Source organism: Pteronotus mesoamericanus, unplaced genomic scaffold (genome assembly GCF_021234165.1).
Source record: "Pteronotus mesoamericanus isolate MK-2021 breed Mesoamerican mustached bat unplaced genomic scaffold, CSHL_Meso_final contig_438, whole genome shotgun sequence".
Lineage (NCBI taxonomy): Eukaryota > Metazoa > Chordata > Mammalia > Chiroptera > Mormoopidae > Pteronotus > Pteronotus mesoamericanus.
In genome coordinates this window covers 670,844-697,034 of record NW_026555165.1, presented here as the reverse complement: position 1 = coordinate 697,034, position 26,191 = coordinate 670,844, and the positions used below count along the sequence as shown (strand labels likewise).

At 47.7% G+C, this 26,191-nt stretch overlaps 1 protein-coding gene across 1 annotated transcript; it reads left to right on the top strand.

The window, feature by feature from the left end:
• The first annotated feature begins 9,918 nt into the window (after window positions 1-9,918).
• Window positions 9,919-25,681, top strand: DET1 (DET1 partner of COP1 E3 ubiquitin ligase). Its single transcript, XM_054577576.1, has 5 exons — window positions 9,919-9,997; window positions 12,496-13,602; window positions 16,353-16,540; window positions 21,778-21,969; window positions 25,020-25,681. The coding sequence occupies exons 2-5, from the start codon at window positions 12,520-12,522 to the stop codon at window positions 25,207-25,209; spliced, it is 1,653 nt and encodes a 550-aa protein (XP_054433551.1). The 5' UTR covers window positions 9,919-9,997; window positions 12,496-12,519; the 3' UTR covers window positions 25,210-25,681.
• The last annotated feature ends 510 nt before the right edge of the window (window positions 25,682-26,191 follow it).

Below are 26,191 nucleotides of genomic sequence, written 5' to 3'. Positions count from 1 at the left end.
GCCCATCAGCGGGCAGGGGAGAGAAAATTTAAACCTGTACCTTTCACCATATACAAAAATTGACTCGAGGTGGATCAAGGACCGAAAACCACAAACCTCTTCAAAAGAGAACAAAGGTGTACGTCTTGGTGAACTTGGCTTAGGCAAAGATTTCTGAAATGTAGCACTCAAAGCACAAGCAGCCAAAGAAAATAGATAAGTTGGGCTTAATCGCAATGAGAAACCTCTGTGGTTTAAAAAGGACACCACCAAGAAAGTGAAAGAAACAGCCTGCAGAATGGGAGAAAATATTTTCAAATTTTATCTGTGATAAGGGTCTGAGACCCTTAAAGAGCTATCACAACTCAGGAGTAAAAAGAACCATGTTTTAGAATGGGCGGAGGATTTGAATATACGGTGCTCCAAAGAAGGCATGCAAGTAGCCAGCAGGATGGCCATAATTTTTAAAATGTACAGTAACAAGTGTGAGGAAGGAGAAGGAGAAACTGGAGTCCTCATACGCTGCTCGTAGGAATGGGAAATGGTGCAGCTGCTTTGGAAAACAGTCTGGCAGTTCCTCAAAATGTTAACAAGAGTTATCATATGACCCAACGATTCCACGCTTACATATATATCCAGTGCAACTGAAAAACATGTGTTCATACAAAAGCACTTATGGAGGAGAGTTCACAGCAACCTTATTCATAACACAGCATGTGGAACCAACCAAATGTCCATCGATGGAATATGATTCAGCCATAGAAGGGACTAAAGTAGTGATATGTGTGACAACAGGGATGGACCTTGGAAACATTATGGTAAGGGAGAGAAGCCATACAATCACATTGTATGATTCCATTTATATGAAATTATTCCCAGAATAGGAAAATCCATAGAGACAGAGAGCAGATCAGTTGTTGCCAGGGACTGGGGAAGGGGAGTTACTGCTAGTGGGTTGCAGGGTTTCTTTTTAGAGTGATGAACACGTTCTGGCACTAGGTTGTGGTGATGACTGCACAGCCTTGTGGATGTACTAAAAACCACTTGCACAAGCTTGTTTGATGATAGAAATCGACGTTTGACTTTGGGGAGTCCTTCAACTTCCATGTCACAATTCTCTTTACTCATCTGGGATAGCGACCCTTCTTTTTCTACCCAATAGGGTTTCAGTGAGCATCAAATCCACTCACAGGCAAGAGAACACTTTGAAAACTATAAATTCAACCTAACGCGGATACTATTGTTGTCACAAACAATGAAATGGCAAAAACATAATGAGCTAAGAAGGGCTCAACCTGAGATTTACAACTAGAGCCCACACTAATTTCGCATTAGGTTGTAGATAAAGAGAAGGTTCTCCATTTCCCCTTCCTGTGTCCCCAGGGTGTTCTGAGCGTGCAGATAAAGGCCATGTGCCCAGGGGGGTGGGAGCGGAGGTCCTGGGCCTGCGGGCGCATTAATCACTGCTTTGGCAGCCTACGGGGCCATCCAACAGAGGAGACTTTGGGCGGGGGAGGGGGGGGAATGGCAGAGGCGGCACCTGAAGGCAGCCTGTAGAAGTGATCTGTTAGTTTGTCGCAAAGGCAAACCATTTGAGAGAGATCACAGGTGAGTTCTTGTTATTCGGGGACTGGAAGGCCGGCCAGACCTGCCTCGGAGCAGCTCCTCTTGTCCTACCCTTGGGAACGAAATGGATGAGTTAATTAATATGCGCAGGAGATGCAGCCCCGGCTGCGGGGCTGCTTAGGATCGCTGTTGCTAAAATGGTCTTAGCCTTTCAGCCAGAGTGGGAGAGACCTGCTTCCTGGGGGAAATCGTGGTAAAGTCATTTTTTTCCTCTCATCGGGTAGAAATCTTGTTAAGTGCTCCAAGGACCTTGGTTTTATGGAATTTGTTCCACAGCCCCTGGCGGCCTTGGCTAGGATTTCATTCTAAAATAACATTTCCTCTTGGTAAAAAATGTCTTGTGGCTCCAGGCTTGGGGCTCTATAGCCTTCATGAGTTTTGGACTCGAGGAGACTCAGGGGTGAACTGGAGGTTTGCAATTTATGTCAAATCCACACATGTATAATCTCCTGGATTTCGTACTTTAGAGCGGTGTTAGGTTTACAGCAAACTCGATCAGAGATTTCCCATGTCCCCCTGCCTCACCTGCGGAGCCTCCTCTGAGATCCACCTTCCCCACCGGTGTGGTACGTTTGTTAGGACCAATGAACCCACATCGACACATTATTATCATCTAAGGCTCATAGTTTATTTTACGTTAGAGTTCTCTTTTGGCGTTGAACACTCTATGAGTTTTGACAAATGTATAATGACATGAATCGATTATTATAATATCATAAAAAGTTTCACTATCCCCCATATTCTGTGTGTTTTGCCTCATCATCCCTCCCTCCCCACAACACCTGGCAACCCCTAATTTTTCTACTGTCTCCAGTTTTGCCTTTTCTAAATGTTGGAATTGTACAATATGTAGACCTTTTAGGTCAGCTTCTTTTGCTTAGTAATATGCTGAGTAATATTCAATTGTCTGGATAGGCCACAGCTTATTTATCCATTCACTTGCTGAGGACACCTTGGTTTCTTCCAAGTTCTGCTATCGACAGCTGTGTGGGGGGTTTTGTGTGGATATAAGTGTTCACCTCATTTGGGTAAAGATGAGGTTCTCCAGTTTAATTTCTATTTTTACGTAAAATACACCTTGGAGATCACTCCATAGCAGTCCACAAATGTATCCTCTTTAGAGCTAATAGAGGTAGAACATTTCATTGTAAGGATTGCACTATTTATTAGCCCCCTGTTGATGGATATTTAGGCAGGACAGTGTGTCCAGTCCTTGAATAGCAGAGGGACACAGACTCTGTCTCCTCAGACCCCAGGAAATCTCTCTTCCCCAACGTCACACATGTCCCGCGGCCCCTTCCAAGACTCCTCACATCATCCCTTGGTCTGTGGCTTAATATTTTACAAGAAGGAAAAGGCCTTTGCCTACAGGCTGTTTCTGCTTTCTATCTTGTACTGAGGTAAGAAATTGCAAGTCCTGCTCAGCCCTATACAATTGAGGAACCAGGAAGGGGAATTAAAGGGTAAACAGATAAAGTATGACTTTGTAAATTATCCTGTCATGGTCTCTGTTATTATGATTTCACTGTAAAGACTAACACTACCACCCTGGCTAGTTTACCTCAGTGGGCTGGGTGGCATCCTGCAAACTGAAAGGTCGCCGGTTCGATTCCCAGTCAGGGCACATGTCTGGGTTGCGGGCTTGGTCCCCAGTCGGGCCTCATATAAGAGGCAACTGATTGACATTTCTCTCTCACATTAATGATTGTCTTCCTCTCTTTCTCCTGCCCTTCTGCTCTGTGTAAAAAAAGAAAAGAAAGAAAGCAAAAGAGAAAAAAAGAAAGACCAACACTGCTTTTTTCTTTCCTTGCTCACTTTGCGTAGGCACCTCCAACACACACGTACACACACACACACTCACACTCCATCTAAAGAAGACAGCTGGAGCAATGGGAGCCCACGCCAGCCAGGCCTTTCTCGCACCTTTCAGAGGAGCAGAGGCGCACATTCAATAGCTGCTAACTAGGCTCTGGCCCTGGCCTCTCTGGAGTTTGCCTTTCCTGTAGGATCATCAGGGTTGCCTGGCAACCACCAGCAGGTCAGCCTCTCACAGGGTTTCCTTAAAGAAAATGGCAAAGCTCTGTTCCTGTCACTGGCCCAGCAAGGCCTAATTAGTGTGAACTGGGAATCAATCAGAGGGGGTTGGGGGGCAGCGGGCGCAGGGTGGTGGGCGCTCCCGAGCCCGTGTGCAAATAGCCGTCATTTCTTAATTTTACCCCTCACTGCCTCCAGGATGGAACCCAGGGCAGGGCGTAGCAAGGACTGAACTTTTTAGGCGAAGTCTGAGCTACTCTTGAAGGGACAGGGGTCCTTCCTCTGGAGGAAGCTCCTTTTGAGGACGAGACATAGTTGTCTGTACATAGTGGGGCCCTGGGAGAGCAGAGAAGGGTTTGGGTTGGTTCTAGCGGGCAGGAGACGGGGGGCCCAATGTGGGTGCATCAGGAGGCAGCGGTTTTTAAAGCTCAGGGGTTCCTGGAGGGAGGGGGTTTGTCTTAGGGACATGTGTTAGGGGAGGATTGCACAGGGGGGCACTGATGCCTTTCACGTGTCTTGGCCACATCTGACACCTCGCCTTAGACAGATCCGCATTCCTGAGTGGGCACAGCAGCGCAGGTGTTGGCACCGAGTCTGTCTCCTGCTGCCCTGGGTCCCGAGAACCGGCGGCCCCCCGGTCTCCACGGGCAAGTGCTGGGTGGGCTGCTGATGTTTGCCATGGGGCTCCCAGCCCGAGGGCTCCCGAACCCGCAGATGGGGTGGGGGCCACACTGTTGCTGGGGGGCACGGACTGCAAGGTCGGGGTTGGTGGTCTCGCGGGGTGGACCGTAGAAAGGACTGGCCCACTTTTACCTGAACAGAGGACAGGTCGGGGGTTCTAAGCAGGAGCTTGGCAGTTGGAAGAGGGGCTGGAAAATCATGGAGTACGTAGGAGGCAGAGGAAGAGAAGCTGGTATCAGTGACTTTGAAGCCCATTTCAGGTGTTGAGTGTGCCACGCTGAGATGAGGACAGGCAAGCAGGAGACGCAGCTGTGACGTAGTGGCCGGTGCTGCCGTTCAGCACGTATCTGTGCTGTGCCAGGTACTTTCCGTGGAATCATCTCTAATCATCACAACGACTGGTAAATTGGGGAATATTGTCCCCACTTCGCAGGTGAGGAAACTGAGGCACAGAGAGGCCGACTAACTCTCCCAGAGAGACTTAGGAAACAGCGGCATCAGCATTTACATACAGATGTGCCCTCTCCACATTCTACCTCTTTCCACCTGGCTGCGGGTCCCCCTCGCCGCCCCTCCGACCCAGGCAGGGATCTGGGTACGATTGTGTACGCACAGCCGGGGTCCCTCGCTTGTGGGCTGAGGTGTTACACATGAGAGCTCAGCATCACTCAGTTGTGCATTTTTTAAAATAGCATTTTCTTTTAAATGCATAACCAGAGGGATGATACGGGGCGAGGACATGCATGAAGGACATTGAAGGGGGCAGCGGGGTGACGTTTCACACATGCACACAGCTGTGTGCGCATCAGCCAGGCAGGACACGGAGCACTTATGGCAGCGCCGGTTGTGTTTGTCTTAACACGAATCAGAACTCTGCTGGAACAGCTAAACATATATGTTAATAGGTCGTGTGCCATTAGACAGAGCCTAACTAGCGTGGCTGACATAGGCACTCTGATTTTCCCCCCAAACGCTACGGTTTCCAGAGCCCAGGAGAGGCAGGGGGAGGGGGAGGCGATCGCGCTGCTGATAAGCTCCGAAGCCCAGCGTTTGGAATGATTGATGGCCCTGGGCCACTGATACGGAGAGAGGGCGGCCTTGTTTAAACTGTCCCTGTCCAGCCTCTGACTGCACTGCTCTGTTATCTCAGTGAGTTCAGAATTAACCATGTTTAAAGCCCCGGGAGCCGCAGGGAGGGCCCCACCCAGCACATGTCACGGTTAGAGACCCATCTCTTCACAAAGTCAAAGACGTGTTTCTGAAGCGGCACCTGCCAACACCGAAATCTGCCTTGTAGCCCTTGGTACTTGGGGGACGGGGTGTCATGATCGCTGGCAAGTATTTGGGACGCCGGCAGCCCGCTGGCTTGGAGGAGGTGGGCAAGGAGGCCTGGGTGGCCCCATCCAGAGGATGGGAGTGCCAGATGGTGGAGCAGGTGTTCCAGCGGCCTTAACAACCTTATCAGATGCCCGTGGGGGCCCAGCCCCCAGCGGACAGTGCTGTTTTGTGAAGGTGGCAGGGGAAAGTGTCCCCACTCCCCTCTGCCCTCCTCCCGTCTCGTCAACCTGCTCCATCTTGGTCTGAAGGCCATGTGGATGTTCTTAGTCCTATACTCCAGCCGAACTGTAGACAGGGCCTCACCTTGTTCTTGTGTCCCCTCCCTGTGTCCCCCACCCCCCATGCCTCACCAGTTGACCTGTGCATAGAAGATGCTCACCCAAGGGGCTCGTCGGGCTGAACTGAGCGTAACACAGGGCAGTGCCTCGGGGCTGTGGACTGAAGGAAGCAAACTTTGTCCTCGCAGACGTGCCCCGGCCATGGATGGCTTGTTCTGAGGAAAAAGGGCCATGAGAAGCAGCTTGAACACCCAGCGTTTTTCTCGACTTGCCATTTTTTCCTGTTACTCATGTTTTATTTGGAATACTTTTAAAAATATTTTATTTATTTTAGAGATATGGGAAGGAAAGGAGAAAGGGGGAGAGAAACACCGATCGGTTGCCTCTCCCACACCCCTAACTGCGGACCTGTCCAGCAACCCAGGCATGTGCCCTGCCCGGGAATGGAACTGGACACCTTTCGGTGTACAGGCGAGCGCTCCGTCCACTGAGCCGCACCAGACAGGGCTATTTTACATACTTTAAAAAATTGAGGTATAATTAACATGCAACATTATATTTATGGCAAATGGTCACCCCCATAAGACTTAACATCGGCCGCCACATAGAATTACAGAATATTTTTTTTCCTGTGATGACAACTTTTAAGAGCTGCTCTCTTAGCAACTTTCAAATATGCAATACGGTATTGTTACCTACGGTCACCACGCTGCACACCACATCCCCAAGCTCACTTATTTTATAATTGGACATTTGTTTGTGCCTTTTGACTCCCTTCCCCCGTTTTGCCCCCTCCACCCTTCCCTGCCTCTGGCAACCACCAACCTGTTCTCTGTATCTGTGAGTTGGTTTCTTTCCTTTCAGTTTTTATTCCACACATGAGTGAGATCATACAGTATTGTCTTTCTCTGTCTGACTTATAGCACTTAGCATAATGCTCTCAAGGTCCACCCACGGCAGCATTTTATCCTTTTTTATGGTTGAATAATATTCCACCTTACAGATGGACCACATCTTTATCCATTCATCGTTTCCTCCTTCTGCCGCCTCCTCCTCCCCCAGGGCTGGGCAGCAGGCCTGGTTAGACATCACGTCTTCTTGAAGACCTCCTCTAACTAAGGACCACCTGAGCTGCTGCCACCTGCTGGGTGTCCCCACTGGGCCTGTGCTTCCCTAACCAGCACTTTCTACGCCCCATTCTTTGTTTTACGGTGTCTGTTCTCGCCACTGGATTTTCAGAGGGTGAAAGGGAGGACAACGGGAGGACAGGGGAGGAAGGGATGCCCTGTCCCTCCCCCACAGATCGTCCCCTGGCTCCGTCCAGGCCCTCTGGTGGCCTGTGGCCTACAGGTAGACAGGAGGGCGAGCCTAGCTTAGCCACCCCCATTAGCATCCTGCCCTCGGAGCAGGTCCCAGGCATGGGGAGGAGGCTCGTGCCATGGGGCGGGGGGGGGGTGTGGTGGGGGGGCGCCCTCGCGCCCCTGGGCGCCCCATTGCAGGGCAGTGTGTGTGCAGGGCCAGGAAGGACTGTTCGTTCAGCCACCATGACAGAGGGCAAGGGCTGGCGCTGGAGGGGAGGACCAGCTGTTCCAGCTCCCCAGCCAGTCCCGGCCCCCTCACCTGAGCGCCTCCCTGGCTTTATCGAATCTCCGTGTCTCACAATTACCTCTAATTTCATTGCTTTCATGGGAAGAAGAGTGCTTTTCCCTGCAGCTAAGATGTTTTATGTTCCCTGGGCTTTACCTCCTCGGCCCCCGGCCTCTTCCTTTTATTTCCAGCCTTTCTCCTTTATCCTGCCCCTGGGAGTGGGAGGTCAGACAGGGTGGCCACCAGGCTCCCAGGGGACCCCTGCCTTAAGGGACATACTGCATTTTGCTGTGTATAGCATGCACTTTTTTGCTCACATTTTTGAGGGGAAAATAAAGAGGCTCATTATACATGGGTAGTAAGAATTCCGTATCTATATAAATGCAGACAGCTGATAAGAATTTGAGTCTGAAATCTGAAGCCTGAAGCTGCACCCAGAAACTGAGCATTTCCTGCAAATAGCTATCACTTAGTATGAAGACACGAACCCTGTAAAGCACTTACACCCCTCTCCCACACCCCTAACTGCGGACCTGTCCAGCAACCCAGGCATGTGAAGCACTTACAGGGTGGGAGGCCAAGTGAAACCGAGCCTCAGCTTCTGCATCTGTGAAGTGGGGATATCAATACCTACCTCACAGGCTCAGGCAGGGGGCGAAATGAGATAATGTAGGTGAAATAATTGGCCTAGGGTCTGGCATATAGTACATACGTACCCAATGGTGATCGCAAGGGTTTTGGTGAAAGGATTGCGGTGATGATGATGAGGATGGGCTGGTCTAGTACTTAGGACGAGGAATGTCTGGCACAACATAGAGGTGAAAAGAGCACTGCCAGCCTCTCCTAGAAATGGAAGAGGAACAAGAACCTTCCCTGCTGCTTCCGCCCATTTCCCCCTCTCGTGGCTAATGCAGGCAGCGGGCAGAGCTGTTAAAAGCCGTGGCAGAAGAGCCTCAGGAGGACTGCAGTGAGTGGAGAGAAAGCTCTCAAGTCCTTCAGAGCCCTCCTGATCACTCCATCATCCCACTCACCTGGGGACCCTGTGTACATGGGGACCCCTGAGAGGGACAACGGAGGCAGGAGCCTGCGGGTGCAGGGGCAGCTGGGGACTCAGTGTTCTTCTTAGGGTGAGAGGACAATGGGAGAAGTGGCAGGGAATTAGAAATGGGAACACCTGAGAGGGACAGTCTGAAGAGCCGCGGAGATAAAGTGCAGCCTCTGGTGTGCTTGGAGATTGCCCCACTGAGGCTCTGCCCCGTGTGTACAAAAGGCTGTTACCAGCATTCATTCGGCAGGTCTTTATTAAGTGCCCGTGTGCCTGGCACTGAGCGAACCCTCGGGGATTAATGGTTGCAATGCAGAAAAGGCCCCTGCCTTTGTGGAGATGACTTCAAATGCAGCCCAATCCAAATGTTCTGTTACTTTTTGAGCAAATGCGTTCAGTTACTTTGGCCAAACACCTTGGGACATCTTGGCCTCTTCTTTTTCTTTCTCTTACACTGCTTATCCAATCCATTGACAAGTCCTGTGGACTCTGTCTTCAATATGCATTTGAAATCTGACCTCTATCACCTTAATTCTGGCCTGGACTATTGCAGTAGGTTCCTGGCTGGACTTTCAAAAGGCCCCTGTCCCTGTGGCAGCCAGAGCGAATGTTCTAGAACGTGAATCTGCTTATGCTATTCCTCTGCTCACAGCCCGCCCTTAGCTCTTGATTTCATTCCGAATTGAAGGCATAAACCAGATAAAATCAGACAGTGATGAGTGCTATGAAGCAGTAACGTGTTGGCCGTGGAATGAGACCTGTCAGGAAAGCCCGCTAAAATGGTGACATTTCCGCTGAGACCTGAATGCCCTGAAGGAGGCTGACAGGAAGATTGGGGGGCGGGCTGTGCAGAAATAGGACAAAGCAAATGTTCCAAGGGAAAAACTGGGTTATAAGAGACTGAATGAGATAACGTAAGTGAAAGTCAAGTAAAGGTTATGGGATCAGTTTAGTACAAGAAGTTTTTTACTAGGGAATGTATTAGGCACAGAGCGTGCAGGGATAAGAACAGTCCCGGTCTTCAAAGCACTCCCTGTCTAGAAAGAAACAACAGAAAGCGGATTGTTTCTCAGCTAATGAAATGGCGCATCTAATCAAGAGGTGGAAAAATAATTTTTATATCTTTTTTAGCAAACGTGCCCTGGTTAGAGCGTCGAGTTCATTTTCCTCTTCCCAGCCACTGGGTCTCAGTGGCTTCGATCCCCCTCCGGACACGAGGGTGCGCTGTAACACCTGTCAGTACCGGCCGGACGGTGCCGCACTATCCCCACGTCGCCTCGCTGAGCCGCACTTCCGGTGGCTAGCGGAAGCAGGGGCCTGAGGCCGGGGGAGCCGGGTCCCGAGGCATGGCGGGGGCGGGGCCAGGGGAGGCGCACGCGGAGCCGGCTTGGGGGTCCCTAGCCCCGGCCCTCTGAGCCGGGACCGACAGGTGAGGACTTTTCCTTCCTAAGCCCAGCCTCCAAGCCCGTCAGTCCCTCCCTGAGACCTCCTCAGGTTACCGCCCTGGGGCTGTCCCGCGTGACCCGGAGACCCCACGGCCCCCGCCCTCCCACAGATCGTTCTTCCCCTTGAGGTCCCGCCCCGGACTTGTTTTTCCGGGGGCGCCCCCTTTGGGGGGCGTGTACCCGCCCCTCGATCCTGCCCCCTTTGGAAGCTGTCAAAAGCAGTTGAGGGATTTGTGCACCTGTTCCCATGGGGAAACTGAGATCCAGCCAAGGAAAGAGGATTTCTTGGTACAGCCAAAGGAGTTGATGGCCGGATTCAGCCAGGCTTGCTTTCGTCCCGTAAATAAAGTACCGAACCCATACTACGGACCCGCCCCAGTGCTGGGCTCCGAGAAAACTGAGGGGACTTGAGTAGACATGCTTACGTCCTCTCTGGAGAGTACAGTTTAGTCGGAGAGTCCAGTAGTAGAAGGCACATAACCATGCAACTAAACGTACAGGCTGTGACAATTACGTTGGGAGGCCAGTTTTGGATAGGGTGATCAGAGACTTCCTGAAGATGTCGCTTAAGCTGCAACTTGAGAAATTATGGCCAGAGGGAGGCTTCAGATGTGTTAAGTACTGTGATGGGCATACAGAATGCAATGTGCGTGGACTTGGGCAGGAGCTCACTCATCACTTAGGTCATAGACAGAAGTAAAATGCAGAGACAAAGTTGCAAGGGTGGATAAGAGCTATGAAGGGGAGGTACGGCTAGGATATTGGCATTTTATCTAATGGGGAGGTGATGGAAGATTTCTCTGAGAAGGGATGATTAGGCTGATACCTGAAATAGGAGTTAACTCAGCAAAGTGAGAAGAGCTGTTTTAGATTGAGGTTAACAGCAAGGGCCAAGGTGCTGAGGCAGGAGGTAGGAGGCGGGGCACCTGCTGACGGCATGGTTAGAGTTAAATGGGGAATGAGGCCAGAGAGGGTGAGCGGAGACCTTTGGTGGTCCTGTCACGGATTTTGGTGCCATCACCAAGAGCAATGAGAAGGTACTTAATCCATAGTGGAAAGGATGTGATCGCAAAAGCATTTTAAAAAGATCATTCTGGCTGTTGAGTGGATTGGCCGTGGGCAAGAGTGGATTTAGAGAGACCAGGTAGGAAATTGTTGCAGTAACATAGATATGAAATGTGCATGAATTTTCTTAGAATTAAGTATTTACTTTACGTAAAATGATCAGTGTTTTTTTTCCCAAGTTAAACAACTGTAATATATTTTATCTGTCTTTTATATGAGGTTAGTCAGTTAGATGCTGTCTAATGCATATTCCTTCTCCCACACCTGGGCCTTACCTGCCTCTCGCATGCCATTCTGGCCTCCCCCTCTGACTCCAGCCCCATCTTAGGTGAGCAGAGGTGTCCTGGGCAGAGGCTGAGTGAGGCAGTTTTGTGCATTACTTGATGTCTTAATAGTGTGGGTTTTCAGGCTGTATCAAAATAGCCACATGTTACAAGGAGTAGCTATGTGAAATTCAGTATTATATTATTGTTCAGAGGTGGAAGATGTGGCCCACTTGATCATGCTAAGTTCCTTTGCAAAAACTCATGAAAGAGATTTCTTTTAAACCCTAATGCTAGGAAGAGCTGTGCTTCTCTCAAGTAGCTACTGCATTTTTACCTTATTGGCGGTGCAAATTCTGTAACTGATTGTATTTTCCTCTTTGCCTCTGTGCTGAGAAATCCACAGACATTTGTTTTTTCCTGTAAATATGTAGTAGTTGGTTGTTTTCAAGATTTTTACTTCCTATTTTAGTTTTTCACAGGTTGATGGGTCTGGGCATAGATTTCTTTGGGTGTATTATCATGTTTGGGGTTCTGTGAACTTCTTGAATCTCAGGCATATATACATACATGAAGGTTTATTTCTGGGCTCTCTATTCTATTCCATTGGTATATTTGTCTTTATGCCAGTACCACACTTTTTGATTACTGTAGTTTTATAATATGTTTTGAATTCAGGAAGTATGAGACCTCTTTGTTCTTCTTTTACAAAACTGTTGGCCTTTTGGGGTTCCTTGAAATGACATGTGCATTTCAGGATGTATTTTTCTATTTTTGCAAAAAATGCTGTTGGGATTTTGATATGGAGAACGTTGAGTTTGTAGATTGCTCTGGGTAGTATGGACATCTTAATAGCCAAATAAATATACATATATATTTTTAATGAACATAAATTGAACAAATTTGATACAATTGTAGGTTTTTTCTGTTGATTATTTCCAATAGCTATGCGTGCTTTAAAGATATTCCGGTTGAATTAAGTCCTCTCAAACCTGTTTCTAGACTCAGAAATGTCTGGACCACTTCCTGATTATACTCAGGAAGGAGAAATGCTGACCACCTTCATCTTGGGAGCTCCTGGGTTCAGGGTATAAGGAGGGAAGTCTCTTTGACTTGTATATGTTTTGGTAACTTGTTTTATTTTCTTCTACCAGACTTCTCCATGTAGAGATGTGATAATGGATCATCATGTTTCCACTATCAAACCTCGAAGAATCCAGAACCAAAATGTCATTCACCGCTTGGAACGCCGGCGGATCAGTTCCGGCAAGGCCGGCACCCACTGGCATCAGGTCCGAGTGTTCCACCAGAACGTCTTCCCCAACTTCACAGTTGTCAACGTTGAAAAGCCTCCCTGTTTCTTGCGTAAATTCTCACCTGACGGACGCTACTTTATTGCCTTCTCTTCGGACCAGACGTCTCTCGAAATTTATGAGTACCAGGGCTGCCAAGCCGCCGAGGACCTACTGCAGGGCTACGAGGGGGAGATCCTATCCAACGGCAACGATCAGCGGTCAGTCAACATCCGCGGCCGGCTCTTTGAACGGTTTTTTGTCCTGCTGCACATCACCAACGTGGCGGCCAATGGCGAGCACCTGAACCGGGAGTGCAGCCTTTTCACCGACGACTGCCGGTGTGTCATCGTGGGGTCAGCTGCCTACCTCCCGGACGAGCCTCACCCCCCTTTCTATGAGGTGTATCGGAACAGTGAGTCCGTGACCCCCAACCCACGGTCTCCCCTGGAGGACTATTCCCTCCACATCATCGACCTTCACACTGGCCGCTTATGTGATACACGCACCTTCAAGTGTGATAAAGTGGTCCTGTCGCATAACCAGGGGCTGTACTTGTACAAAAACATCTTGGCCATCTTGTCAGTGCAGCAGCAGACCATCCACGTCTTCCAGGTGACTCCTGAGGGCACTTTCATTGACGTGAGGACCATCGGCCGCTTCTGCTACGAGGACGACCTGCTCACCGTGTCAGCTGTGTTCCCTGAGGTCCAGCGGGACAGTCAGACAGGCATGGCCAATCCGTTCAGGGACCCCTTCATCAACTCCCTGAAACACCGGCTGCTCGTGTACTTGTGGCGCCGCGCAGAGCAGGATGGAAGCGCAATGGCCAAGAGGCGCTTCTTCCAGTATTTTGACCAACTGCGGCAGCTGCGCATGTGGAAAATGCAGCTCCTGGACGAAAACCATCTGTTTATCAAGTACACTAGCGAGGACGTGGTCACCCTGAGGGTCACAGACCCGTCGCAGGTAGGAGGTCCTCTCCTGCCCGCTGCTTCTCCAGCCTCTATGGCAGAAGGTGATGGTTTTTCTCTTTGTGTGCAGCCGCCTTCTCAGAAATACACGTTTTACGTAGTCTTACATTTTTGCTCTCCTAGGGTTCAGTCAAACTTGAAACAGTTCTGTTTTCCTCTGAGCACATGTAGGTATTTGGATAAATGGAAGCTAAATCTCAAGCCACTGACATGTAGCTAGTCCTCTCTGTGATAATAGTTCCCTCTAACCTCTGCAGACCATTTTTAGTGCCCCTGAGGTGGAAGCCCGAATGAGGTGGAAGTGGAGGTGTGGGCTGCCTGTGGGTAATCCTGCCTTGATTTTGTAACGCTGCGCGTTGGTCTGACTGTTTTAGTCCTGGCAAACAGAATGCGCCTACCATACAAAAAAAAAATCCTCTAAAAATCTAGCCTCTCTTTCCTGCTTAAAAGGTCAGTGTCAATATACTGCTTCATGAAGTGGTCTTTGAAAGATGACAAATAGACAAGTTCATTTAACAGAGTTAAGATTTGTGACTTTAACTTGACCTTGCCCACGTGCTGAAAGATAGATTGTAGAGCAGTAAAAGACCAAAGCAAGCCCACATTTTGGATCCCCCGAATGAATCATCAGGACAGCAGGTTCAATTTGGGTGAAAGGTGTTGGTAGCGGAGGGAGGCGTTGCTCAGATGGGACTAGGATGTTGGTAAGAGCCCGGAGACTGCTCAGATTCTTGAAGTACCACAGTGAAATTCAGGGTAGTCTGGGCATTTCCCTTTAGGAGCGTTCCATTTCGGTGTAGACCGAGTAAGAGACCACCTTTCTGTACCTTTGCCCCCATTCTCCTGTTTCCAGATGGTCTCCTTAGATGCTGGTTTGAAATTCCGAACAGATCGCAAACCAGTGAACCACAGCGTCACCTGGGTTTGCTGTCGCTCGTGGACCTGCAGTGGGCTCTACGGTTGCAGGGCCTTGTCTCCTGGGACCTAACCCGCCATCGGGTAACATGTTCTCTGAGCTTTTTTTCCTGAATCATAGTTTATGAATTCTTTAAAAAATGGGGAACAGTGTAGTTTTAGAGATTTTTTTCGGGATCCTTTTTTCTCCCCTGTCCACGATGAAGTCACCCCTGGAGCCATCGTGGCTGAGGGCCTGGTTCATCCAGTGTGTCATGGGAGGTGGGTGCTGAAGCCCTCGACTTCCATGCCTTCCTTCCTGTCCAGTGTATCCCAGTCTGTCCTGGAGGGAAGCTTAGGAGATGTTTGTGTAACTCTATTCATGTAATTATGATGGATCCTGATGAAGCCCTGATATGATCAAAGTGGTGTCCTGCTCTATAGAAAAGATGTGAGTCAATCTTTTATTTAGGTTTGAGCTATAATTACCGTTTTTGTTTTGGAGGGAATAAGATGCCTGTGATTGCTGTGTCTGAGATTATCCCTTTTTTCTTCCCCAAAGCATGACCTATTTATTTCTGATAGTTGTAGTAAGTTGTAGCCAGAAATGTTACTAGGGCTCTGTGCTTTGCTTAACAGAGTTGTAATTTGAAACCCAGTCTCTTGCCCTAGTTGTCTTTCCCTCCTTCCTCAGTTTAATTTGATAGGTTCCAATAAGGTTAATGAGTAAAAAGTGCATCCAAAACAAAGGCTTGCTAATATTAGGGGTATTATTCTCAGGTTACCCTCCAGCCTCTTTAATTTACAGCCAAAATTAATTTCCAGGGGTTCACAAAAGTCATGTAACATAAGCTCTGGGAAGGACTAATTACTAGTAAAACAAGTGGGCCAAATGGCTCCAGAAATTGGTAATGGAGATTTAAACTTAATCACAGGAGGGGGAAAACTAATCTCCGTGTTCTGAAAACTTTTAGCATCCTGTTGGAAGCTTGCAGGTTGATTTACACTGTCACCTTCACTGCGACAAAACTTGGTTCCCGGTGCTTCCCAGCTCCCCGTTAGGCCGAGGAGAGTGCTGGCGGTTTGAGGGGGGGGGGGTCGTCACCCGGGGGCCCATTCAGGAAAAGCAGTAACTCTGCCACCTGTGGCATTGGCATGCTTCTCAGGTCCCCTTCTGAGGTTGCTTTAAGTCACAAAGGTGTCTTACAAATACTCTTGCCTGAAGGAACATTTATGGAGAGGGAAATGGAAATGCCTCTGATGTTTCACTTGTTCAGCAGCAGTACCCTGCTCTGGTACAACTTGTCTGGGCAGTTTGAGGACACAGTGTGCTCTCTGCATGTTAGAAATATTAAGAGGAAAAATAAATGCCCCTAAATTGAACTTTCAACTGTACGTATACAAGAGAAAAATAATTTGTCAACAGGCAACACCAGGCTGCAAATTGCTTTCTCAGCAGGAAGGAAAATTAAATCTGGCATTTAAAAAAAGTATTTTTTATTGCAGGGTAGGTTGGGGAGCAAGTAGGAAATAAACACTTAGAAGGAAAAACATTGAATTTGCACAGTTTGAAATGAAAGATCAAAAACCTTTTTATCCATATATGCTGGCCAGTTCAGTAATCTGGCAGCATGGGTACCGTGGAAAATCTGGCGACACCAAGGCCCTTGAGTAATAGAGCCCACGGAGGCCTCCCCTTCCCCAGGACCACTCGAGCTGTGTCTCAGCCCTCGTGCTGCAGCAGAGGGGTTTGCTGGTTTCCCTTGGCGGCTTCCACGTTCAGCCAGTTGATGAGCATTCTCAGCAAGACACTGCTTGGGCGGCCCCTCAGCGCTCTCTGCTCTCCTGCAGGCATCTTTCTTTGTGGTGTACAACATGGTAACAACAGAGGTGATCGCTGTGTTCGAGAATACGTCAGACGAGCTTTTGGAGCTCTTTGAGAACTTCTGTGATCTCTTCCGCAATGCCACCCTGCACAGCGAAGTCCAGTTTCCCTGCTCAGCGTCCAGCAACAATTTTGCAAGGCAGATCCAACGCCGGTAAGCTGTTCCACCAGTCTTAACAGACTTAATTTTTCTCAATTTGTTGGGGTTAGGCCAACAGTCATTAACTTCAGGAAATCATACTATAGTCTTATGCTCTGATTCTTATACCTATTTCCTGTCCCCCACAGAATTGTATCCTAATGTAACATATTTTATTAACCATCTTATCACATACTTTGCTGCATTGAAAATATAATGTATACATAAATTAAAGTTATTTTTCATTTCTTGGGAATATGGCTCTAAATGCTCAAATTTATAGTCTCCAGAAATCTTTTGGTAAAAAGAAATGAAAATGGATCCCTTATAGTTAGAAGAAATGTTTCAGAAAAAATATGGACACCAAGGATCATGAGTCACTTAAGGAAAGCCTTTATTTTGAAAGATAGAGGCCAAAATAAAACAAACAGAATAGAGACACAACATTGCATTAATTGGAATAATTGAAGCTATAAGAACAGGGACTTTCCTAGAACAGTGACATTTTAGAAATTTAAAATTTATTAGACATAGTTGAAGAACTCTCCAAGTAAGAATAAAAAGATAGGAGAACAAAGATAGGAGGGAGAGGATGGAAACAAAGTTACAGGATTTGCCCTGGCGTTCCAATATCTGGTCAATTCCAGAAGGAGCAATAGAGGAGAGGAAGGCCAGGAAATAATGGAAGCCAGTTTTCCAATACTGAAGAACATAAATTTCCAGATCGGCAGGACCATCTAATGGTGTGCTCAAGCCAGCTTGTCCTGGTTCGTTTAACTAACTGGCGTTAGTTAAACTTTAATGAATTTTTGCAAGCTGATTGTTAAACATAGCCATCATTAAAAATTAACTATTTTCTAGTCATTTCACTATTATTTATGCCCTTGATTATGCCCAGAATAGACTCACTATCTGTTTTGCTTGTATGGTGACAATACTGTCGAGGATGTGCTGCAGCTCATCTCTTGACCCCTCTGCATTCGTGAGGTCGCACTGGGACCTTCACACTGACGCCCGCAGGGGAGTCGCGCCACAGAAACTGGCGAGTGCTTCCAATCATGGCTTTTTCCCTGGGGGATAGTTATGAAGCCTGTATCAGCACATCCCTGGGTTCGTCAAGAATCCAGTATAGTCAGTGGAAAAAAGACCCATACTGAGGCATGGCATTATGCAATTTTAAAACATTGGGAATAAAGAGAAAATTGTAAACATTTTCAGAGAAAACATACATCTCACATATATAAAAAAAAAGTAAGTCTTCAGAATGGCATTGGACTTGCCCATAACAACACTGAAAGCTTGAAGTTATTAAAATCATGCCCTCAGACTGCTCTGAAAATAAAAAAAAACCAAATTACTAATCTATAATTGTATATTCAGATAATCAGTAGAGCAAAGACATTTTTCAAACATGCTGTCTCAAAAAATTACTTCCCCTGTACGTTTTCTAAGAAAACACCTAGAAGATGTATTTTACCAATAAACACAAAGGAACGGTACAGGAAATAGGTTGACAGTGGAGAGAAGCAAAGAGAGTTCCTAGGATGATGGTAAAGGGAAGTTTCAAGGATGACAGACCACCAGCTGGACGGGTTGGAGCAGGAGGGTAGAGATCTCTAAGGGGGATGTATTCAAGGAAATATTAAAATCAGTAGAACACTCGGTGTCTTTTGCGTGTTAACAAGAGATTGTCAGTTCTCTTCTAGTAGGGTTGTCAACACAGGCCGTGTTGAGAGGGTGATTTGAGCAAAGGTTTTGAAGGAGGTCAGAGAGTAGGCTCTGTGGACATCAGGGGAAAGAATACTCCCAGGAAAGGGAACATCAAGTCTAAAGGTCCTGAGGTGGGCCTCCTGCATCTGAGCAGCACCAGGGAGGCCGGAGTGGCTGGGCTGGAGTGAGGAGGCACAGAGGAGTTAGAGATGTGGTTAGAGATGAGGCCAGACGCGGCCGGCCACTGTAAGGCGTTGGCTTTAACCGTAGGTGAGGTCCTTTAGGGTTTGAGTGGAGGACCTACATGGTCTCCCTCATGTTTTAGCAGGATCGCTCTGGTTCCTGTGCTCAGAATAGACTGTAGGAGGTAAAGTTGAAGCAGGGACACCAGTTAGGAGACTGTTGCAATGATCCAATAAAAAAAATCCTTGCATTTTGTTTCCTGCTAGTAGGATTTAAATTCTTTTTTTTATTTACAATATTTTAAGTACCTAGAAGAGCGCCTGGCGCGTACTAGGCCCTCAGTAATTATTTGTTTATTGAATGCTGGTGGCCTGGGTCAGGGTCAAAGTCCTTCATCAGGAATGGTGAGTGACTGTATTCTCGATGTATTTTGAGGATTTGAGCCCAACAAAGTGGTGGAGGAGAGGTGTGGGCTGTGCGAGAGCACAAAAGCGATCTAACGTTTTTGGCTTAGTCAGCTTGCAAGAGAGAGCTCCCTTTGCGTGGTGATGGCAGAGCTCGCGTGCAGCCAGTGTGGGGAGATGGAGTTCTCCCAGTGGAGTAGTCGAGTAGCGTCTCTGTGGAAGGAGTGGCAGCGTCTCCTGACAGGTCAGAGAGCACGAGGACTGATCATCCGCTCCTGCACTTGGCAACCTGGGGACCGCTGGCGACCTTGAGGAGGGGAGATGCTGTGGGGCGGAGCGGGTGGGAGTCTGTTTGGGATGGGGTTTAAGAAAGAATGGGAGCAGGAGAACTGGAGACAGTACCAGAAAGTGCGCTGGGGAGTTTTGTTGTAGAGGAGAGCTGAAGAATGATGCGTCAGGAGCTGGAGGAGCAAGTGGTGTCGAGTATTTGTTATTTTTTTAAACGGCAGGGGGAATGTTTATATGCAGATGGGACTGACTCTATAGATGGGGAAGCTGATGGTTTGGGGGAAGGGTTAAATATATGAGCGGGGACGGGGTCTGGAGGCGAAGCGGAGGAATCAGCCTAACATGGGAGCCAGAGAATTAAATAGGTAAGATGTGCTCATGGGGGCTTGAGAGAGTTCTCTTCTCAGCGCTTCTGTTTGTCAGTAACAAAAGGCAATGCCATTAGGTTGGGGTGAGCACGGGGCGGGGGTGAGATAGTCGCTGAAGGGCGGGAGCCCCACGCACTGTGGGGAGGCAGGGTGAGTGCTCTGCAACGTTACGGGCCCACGTGAGGGTCATGGTTACACGTTTAAAGTGAGCCTTGTCTTACTTTTATCTCCAGCCATGGAGATAAGTGAGTGGATACAGGCATGGAATAGAGTGCAACTTAGAGTTGGAGTTTTTCCAAGCAAGTACCACAAAGCAAGAAAAGACAAGGTGTTGAGGGTGAGTGCCACGGAGCGGCTGACTGTGGCAGGGAGGCCGGCCGCGGAAGGAAGGGAGGGCGTGATGCGGCTGTGGGGTGGCGGCAAGGCGGTGGAGTCCGTGGACTGTACCATCCCACCCACTGAGGTTGAAGGCTGGTTGAAGCTGCGGTGAGTGGAGGGAGCGAGGGGGAAGCTGGGAGAGGAGAGGGCTGCAGGGTGTGGTGCTCCCCCGGAGGCTGCAGGGGAGTTGCAGGCATTGGTAATGGTGAGACAGGATACGACCTTGGCAACGGGTGGCTGAAACAGAGAGGAGGTCCAGGAACCAGGAGGCCATGGTATTGGAAGAGTCGTCACTGAGAGTTTTGAAATCACCACAAATTAAGAACGACAGCGAGTCAGGAGCTAAACTGGGGGCTAGCAGAGGGACGGCTGCTTCTCTCTCAGTGAGCGGGGAGCCTGGAGAGCGGAGGCGATGGTGCTGTGCGGGGGTGGGCGCAGGGGAGAAGCTGCTGCGACCCGCAGGTTTCACGGAGGCCCTGCTCTGCGGTCCTCAGGAAGCCCGCGAGCCAGCGGGGTGGGAGTGTGGGAGGGGCCACGCAGCGCTAGATCTTTGCTGCAAGAGGGCTGGAAACAAAACAGCCCAGGAGCTTGGGTCTCTGCTCAAGTGAAAGGGGAAGAGAGGAGTTCCTTTTGGCCCACAGTTAAATTCTGTGAATTGCACTGAGGCTGTGGACGTGACTGTCAAGAGGAGCGATGGGAAGGCAGTGTTGAGAGCTGGGCTTTCCCCTGGGGAAGCAAGAAGCGTTCATGTCCATCCAGCACTACAGTGAACGGTGAAACAAAAATCACAACCATCTAATCGGCCTTTCTGGTCTTACCAAAGTTAGGGACATTCAGGTTTTCATTTCATTACTTTTTATTCCATTAGGTCCAGGGATGATGTTATATCCCCTCTGCCCCCACAGACTACAAGAAATCTATTTATTTTCCTTGTGATGGTTAAACTATATGATATGCTTTGATAAAAAGACTTTAAAAAAATACATACTGATAGTTGACATTCATTCTAAGAAGCTATAGGAAAGTGAAAGGAAGAGAAGAAATCGAAAATGTCATTACATGAACACAACGGTTAACATTTTGATGTATTTCTGCCAATCTTTTTCTTAGGCATAACTTTTTGTTTTCTTTGTGTTTTTAATCTTACTTATTAGGACAGAAACAGCCTACTTCTTTTACTTACCATTGAACATTTTTCCTGTTATTATGTAATATTTGAAAATCAGCTTTCCATTTAGTTTTTAATTTTTCCTTCAGGTTTTCATTCTTGTGTGCACAGAGTTTTCTGCATATAGGGTTGCTTCTTTAGGGTGAATTTCCAGAAGAATAGGAATAGTCGGTCAAAGGATTTGAAATTTAGTCTTTGTTCAAATTATGAGAAATAACTGCTCCATTGCTATTCATTATTGAAGATAAGTCAGGAGACTGTCTATGTTGCATTCGTAGAGACACTGGTGTTTCCGCAGGTGTGGGTAGCTGGCTCTCAAAGTTTTTCTCAATAAAGAGGGAGTAACCTGTCAAAAGGCTTGGCGAAAGCTGGCCTGCAGCCGCTCCTAAGTGCAGTCAGAGGGAGGCTGCTTTCCCCAGGCTCCTCTGCTTTCCCCAATTCCTTCTTAATGCAGGCTGGGGGTATTTTTTGGGAGAGTGAATTCAAGTAGAAATAGTTGTCAGAGACTAATTATACTCATTTTAAACTTGTTTGTAGAGTCTTTTAAAAAAACTTTTCTAAAGTAATGGTCCCTGTTTCTAGTTCTGTTTTCTGCTTTTTGAGAGTATTTGAAGCTAGCCAGACTTGTGTGTGAGCCCTGATTTCAGTCAGTATCAGATTTTTATTTACGAATGAATTGTTTTTAAACGTACGGTTATCAATTTAAAATGCATGTCTGCTAACACAGTCTTCATCACCGGTGCTTCGTTTTAGGTTTAAAGACACTATTGTAAATGCCAAGTACGGGGGGCACACCGAGGCCGTCCGCCGACTGCTGGGTCAGCTCCCCATCAGCGCCCAGTCGTACAGTGGTAGCCCCTACCTTGACCTGTCTCTCTTCAGCTACGATGACAAGTGGGTGTCAGTCATGGAGCGGCCCAAGACGTGTGGCGATCACCCAATCAGGTACATCATCTCTGCTTTGGCTGCGAACTGCCAAGGGCTGATGACAGCCACTTTCTCTTTCCCTTCCTCTGGGGCCTCGCTTTGCTGTGATTGTGTCCTTTTGTCCTCGGCTGAATTGAAAGGGCTGGCTGTTTGATCACTTAGGCACTAGTCTTATAGATGAACAACTTACACTCTTCATTTCTCATCGGAACATCCAATTCAGGTTAAGTGTTGTTTACTTTTAAAGGTCTCCAGGGAAGGAAACAATACTTTTCCATGTGGTAATCTAATGCTATTCCATAATAATGTTCATGGTTCAGACTTTTTAATTTTATCTAGCTCAAATTATCTTATTCCCCAGTTACCTAATAGAAAAGATAGCAGGAACAGTTTGGGGAATGGGAGGTTTTAGAGAAACTCATGCTCCCTCTCTTGGGGAATTTTGGAATGTAGATAATAATACTTGTAAATGTTTTGGTATTACTGCTGGAACCTTGAAACTGACCTCCGACAATCAGCCCCTGCCTCGCAGAGGTACAGCACAGTTCACAGAGCCACCTGCCTCTCCTTGTCAGGAGCTTGTGCTGTGCTGTGTGCTCTACAAGGTGCTCGGGGGAGGCATCGGCACCCTTGTCACCCGTGGGGTTATTTCAGGGGAGGTGGGTGTGTGCCTGCAGCCTGAGCTGGCATGTGGGTCTTTCCCACATAAGAACAGTGTAGTTAGTGTTTTGTAATCCAGCTTCATTGTGTATTAATAGGCTTGTGTAAAATATTCCTTACAGTTAATCACCATTCATAACATTTCCTTTGGGAAATTGCAGTCAATTCCAAAAACCAGTCGACATTTTTATATTATGGAAAATTTTAAACATATAAAAAGTAGACGAGCATAACGACTCATCCCCCAGCTTCAGCTTGTAGGTGCACAGCCAGTGACGCGCCATCTCCTTCCACCGCCGCTGCTCTCTACCGCCCCCCCCCCCCCGCTGCCCCCCGCCACCGACCGCCCCCCCGGTGGTTCTGCAGCAACTCCCAGGCGTCGCGACACTTCACTCGTAATACTTCAGTGTGAGTTTTTAAAAGATAAGGACTTACAAAAAATACAACCTTAATGCCATGATTCCATCTAGAGAAAATGAACAAAACATCACTGAGACTGCCAAATATTTAATCAGATTTCACAGTTGCCTGTTGTCTCGTAAGTACTGTTTTCTGTTCATTTGTTCCCGATGAGGACCGACACAAGGTTCCTGCGTTGCATTTGGTCCCTGCTTCCTTAAGTCTTTTTCATTCTGTGGGTTCTGTTTCCCTCTTGCTGTCCTTGCAGTGAGACTGTTGCAGAAACCAGGTTATTGGTCCTGTGCTGCGCCCCGCTTCCAGCCTTTGCTCACTGCACCCCCGGCGTGGCAGTGACCATCTTCCTCTTCCTGCCGTGTTGCTGTAAACTGGTAGTTAGACTTAGAGGCTCAGGCAGCGCACTTTAAATTGGAAGGCCTTTGTGTGTGGGGGACTATATGGGTAAGGTCACTGTGTTTTCACACATACAAACAAATAATGGGCCTATTTGATGTTGTCAAGTAGCATGAGATACATTTCTCACCCTTCTGACTTGCCTTTCTATTTTGAAAAGATTAACCCAATTAACACATCTGGAAATGCCATAGCCCCTGACTAAAGGGGTTTTTCTTGTGATTCTTACTTATTTGTAATTTAAAATGGGAACTGTGAGCATATTAAGGGCATATGAAGAGGTCATGCCATTACTCTAACACCTTTGTTGTACATTCATTCTAGTCTTTGTCGGCAGACTCGTTTACATTTATACAGTTGTAGTGGTGGTTGTCATAACACTGTGTAGTCTGCTTGTCTTTTATAAGCGTGTTTCCACGTCGTTACATAGTCCTCATGTTTGCAGTCCTAGTGACAGCATATTATTCCATCAAATAGATGTGCCATGCTTTATTTAACCATTACCCTACTACTGAGCATTTATTATTCTCTTTCTGCATTTTTCCATTAGAGCTAATGCTATACTAGCCATCTTTATTCATGTCCCTATTTACTTCATTTAAATTAAATTCCGAGGGTATAAATTCTTGGACATGGGATTATTGAGTCAAAGGGTATGAATATCTTTATGTCTATTATATATTTGTTTTCCAAAGGGGAAACTGTAGAGATCTTCAGTTCAGACTTTTCGTTTTCTAGAACTTTCCCCAGTTCAGCCCTGGCCCAGCTGATCGTCTGTAGTTCTCAGGACCACAGGGCACTTATTTTGCATTATGGGTATTTAAGTACTGGGATGGATGGCAGCATCTTTAGTCTTACTGTATTTGATGACAAATGAAAAACTATTTAGTATTTTGTTTTCACATGTGAAAAAGAACCTTCCAAAGAATTTATTCTTAAAAATGAAAAACTCAAATATGAGTCTAGATCTGCACTGTCCTCTATGGTAGCCACCAGCCATGTGTGACTGTTGAGCCTTAAAATGTGGCTAATCCAAGTTGAGATGAGCTCAAGTGTTAAATGCACATCAAATTTCAAGACTTCAGTACTAAAAAACAGAATGTGAAATAGCTCATCAATATGTTTTATATTGACTGTAAGTTAAAATGATAATATTTTGGACACCAGTGTTGGGTTAAATATATTATTAAAATTAATTTCTCTTTAATTTTTTTTCATTGTGGCTACCTGAAAATTTTAAATCACATGCACGGCTCACATGTCACTTCTTGCTCTGGCCTAGACAGTTTTAGGGCCGGGAGCTTCTGGAAAATCGGAGGTTGTAATTAAGGCTGTAAATGAGGGCTGTCTTGGCAAAGAGAAATGACCCAGTGACTTATAACAGGACAACATCGTAAAATTCAATCACCCTGCCCCTAAAGTGAGCCGATGAGATGAAGGGGATTTTGCAGTTCTGATAACCCAGGGCTGGCGTAAGAGGGGATTTCATTATAAGGGGAAGGAACAAGCTGCTGTGTTCCCTTGCTGTGCAGATTGCAAGGTGGTGGTGAGTATATCTATTGCACGCTCTCTCTCTCTCTCTCTCTCGTTCTGTTTAGGTTCTATGCCCGGGACTCTGGTCTGCTCAAGTTTGAGATCCAGGCAGGCTTGCTGGGCCGCCCCATCAACCACACAGTGCGACGCCTTGTTGCCTTTACCTTTCATCCCTTTGAGCCCTTTGCCATTTCTGTGCAGAGGACCAATGCCGAGTACGTGGTCAACTTCCACATGCGACACTGCTGCACGTAGATGCCTCACCAAAGCCAGGCTTTCTGGTGTTCCAGGACTTCCCCCTCCTCATCTCACGGACTCCACAGCAGAGCCCCTGACTGCCAGCCTTGCGGGTTCCCGACCGGCTGGGATCCCTCGGAGGGGGAGCGCTGGGGAGAGGGGTGAGCGTGGCTCAGCCCAGTGGAATTTTTCATTGTACACAAAAACTACTGGTTGATTTCAAGTCCTCTTGCTTTTTCCCTGTGGGAATGTCCAGCACTAATTAAGTTCATTTACTTCTGGTTTTATTTTGCATTTTATTGCTATGAAAATGAGAGCATTACACTCTTACCCCCCTTCTTATCACTTCTTTGGTATCATGGTATGCATTTTGTAGCAGGCAAACCTTGTTTACTCATGAGAACTGTGTATATCCTTTCTACTTAGCCAACAAGCAGGGCTATCTTTATAAGAAAACAAAATAAAGTCTTGATATTTTCTTACTTATGTACATCCTGTTTGATGACTGCCTTATGTTCTGATCTCACCAAATGCTTTTCAAATACGTGGGTTCCAGGAAGGAATGGCAAAGGGACTAGAGGCCGTGGATCCAGCAGCTGCTCTTGGGAGAACTGAGGGGCGTGTGCCAGCATGGAAGACAGTCATCTGCCAGCATTGCTTCCCTCCCTCGGGTGTTCGCCTGGTAATTGCTGCAGCTGGAGGGACTGGGCATAATCGCGCACCCTCGCGTGGAAGCATGTTCCCGCCTGTGTCGTCTGTGCCATGCAGGTGGAAGCACGAGCAGCTCTCTGGCCACAGCAGAAGCAGACAGTGTTCAGCACGTACTGCAGTTTGGGTAGTGGGCGCTGGCAAGCTCCGGGTGTCCCCAAAGAGGTCGGACTGGCTGTTCCTGGACGGCCGAGCCATCCCAGCTGCCCTGTGAACACCTGCCGGCGTCCAGCTGGCACCCTTCTGTCACGTTCTCAGCTGGCCGCCTCCAGGGGCTGTCGGGCTGTTCATG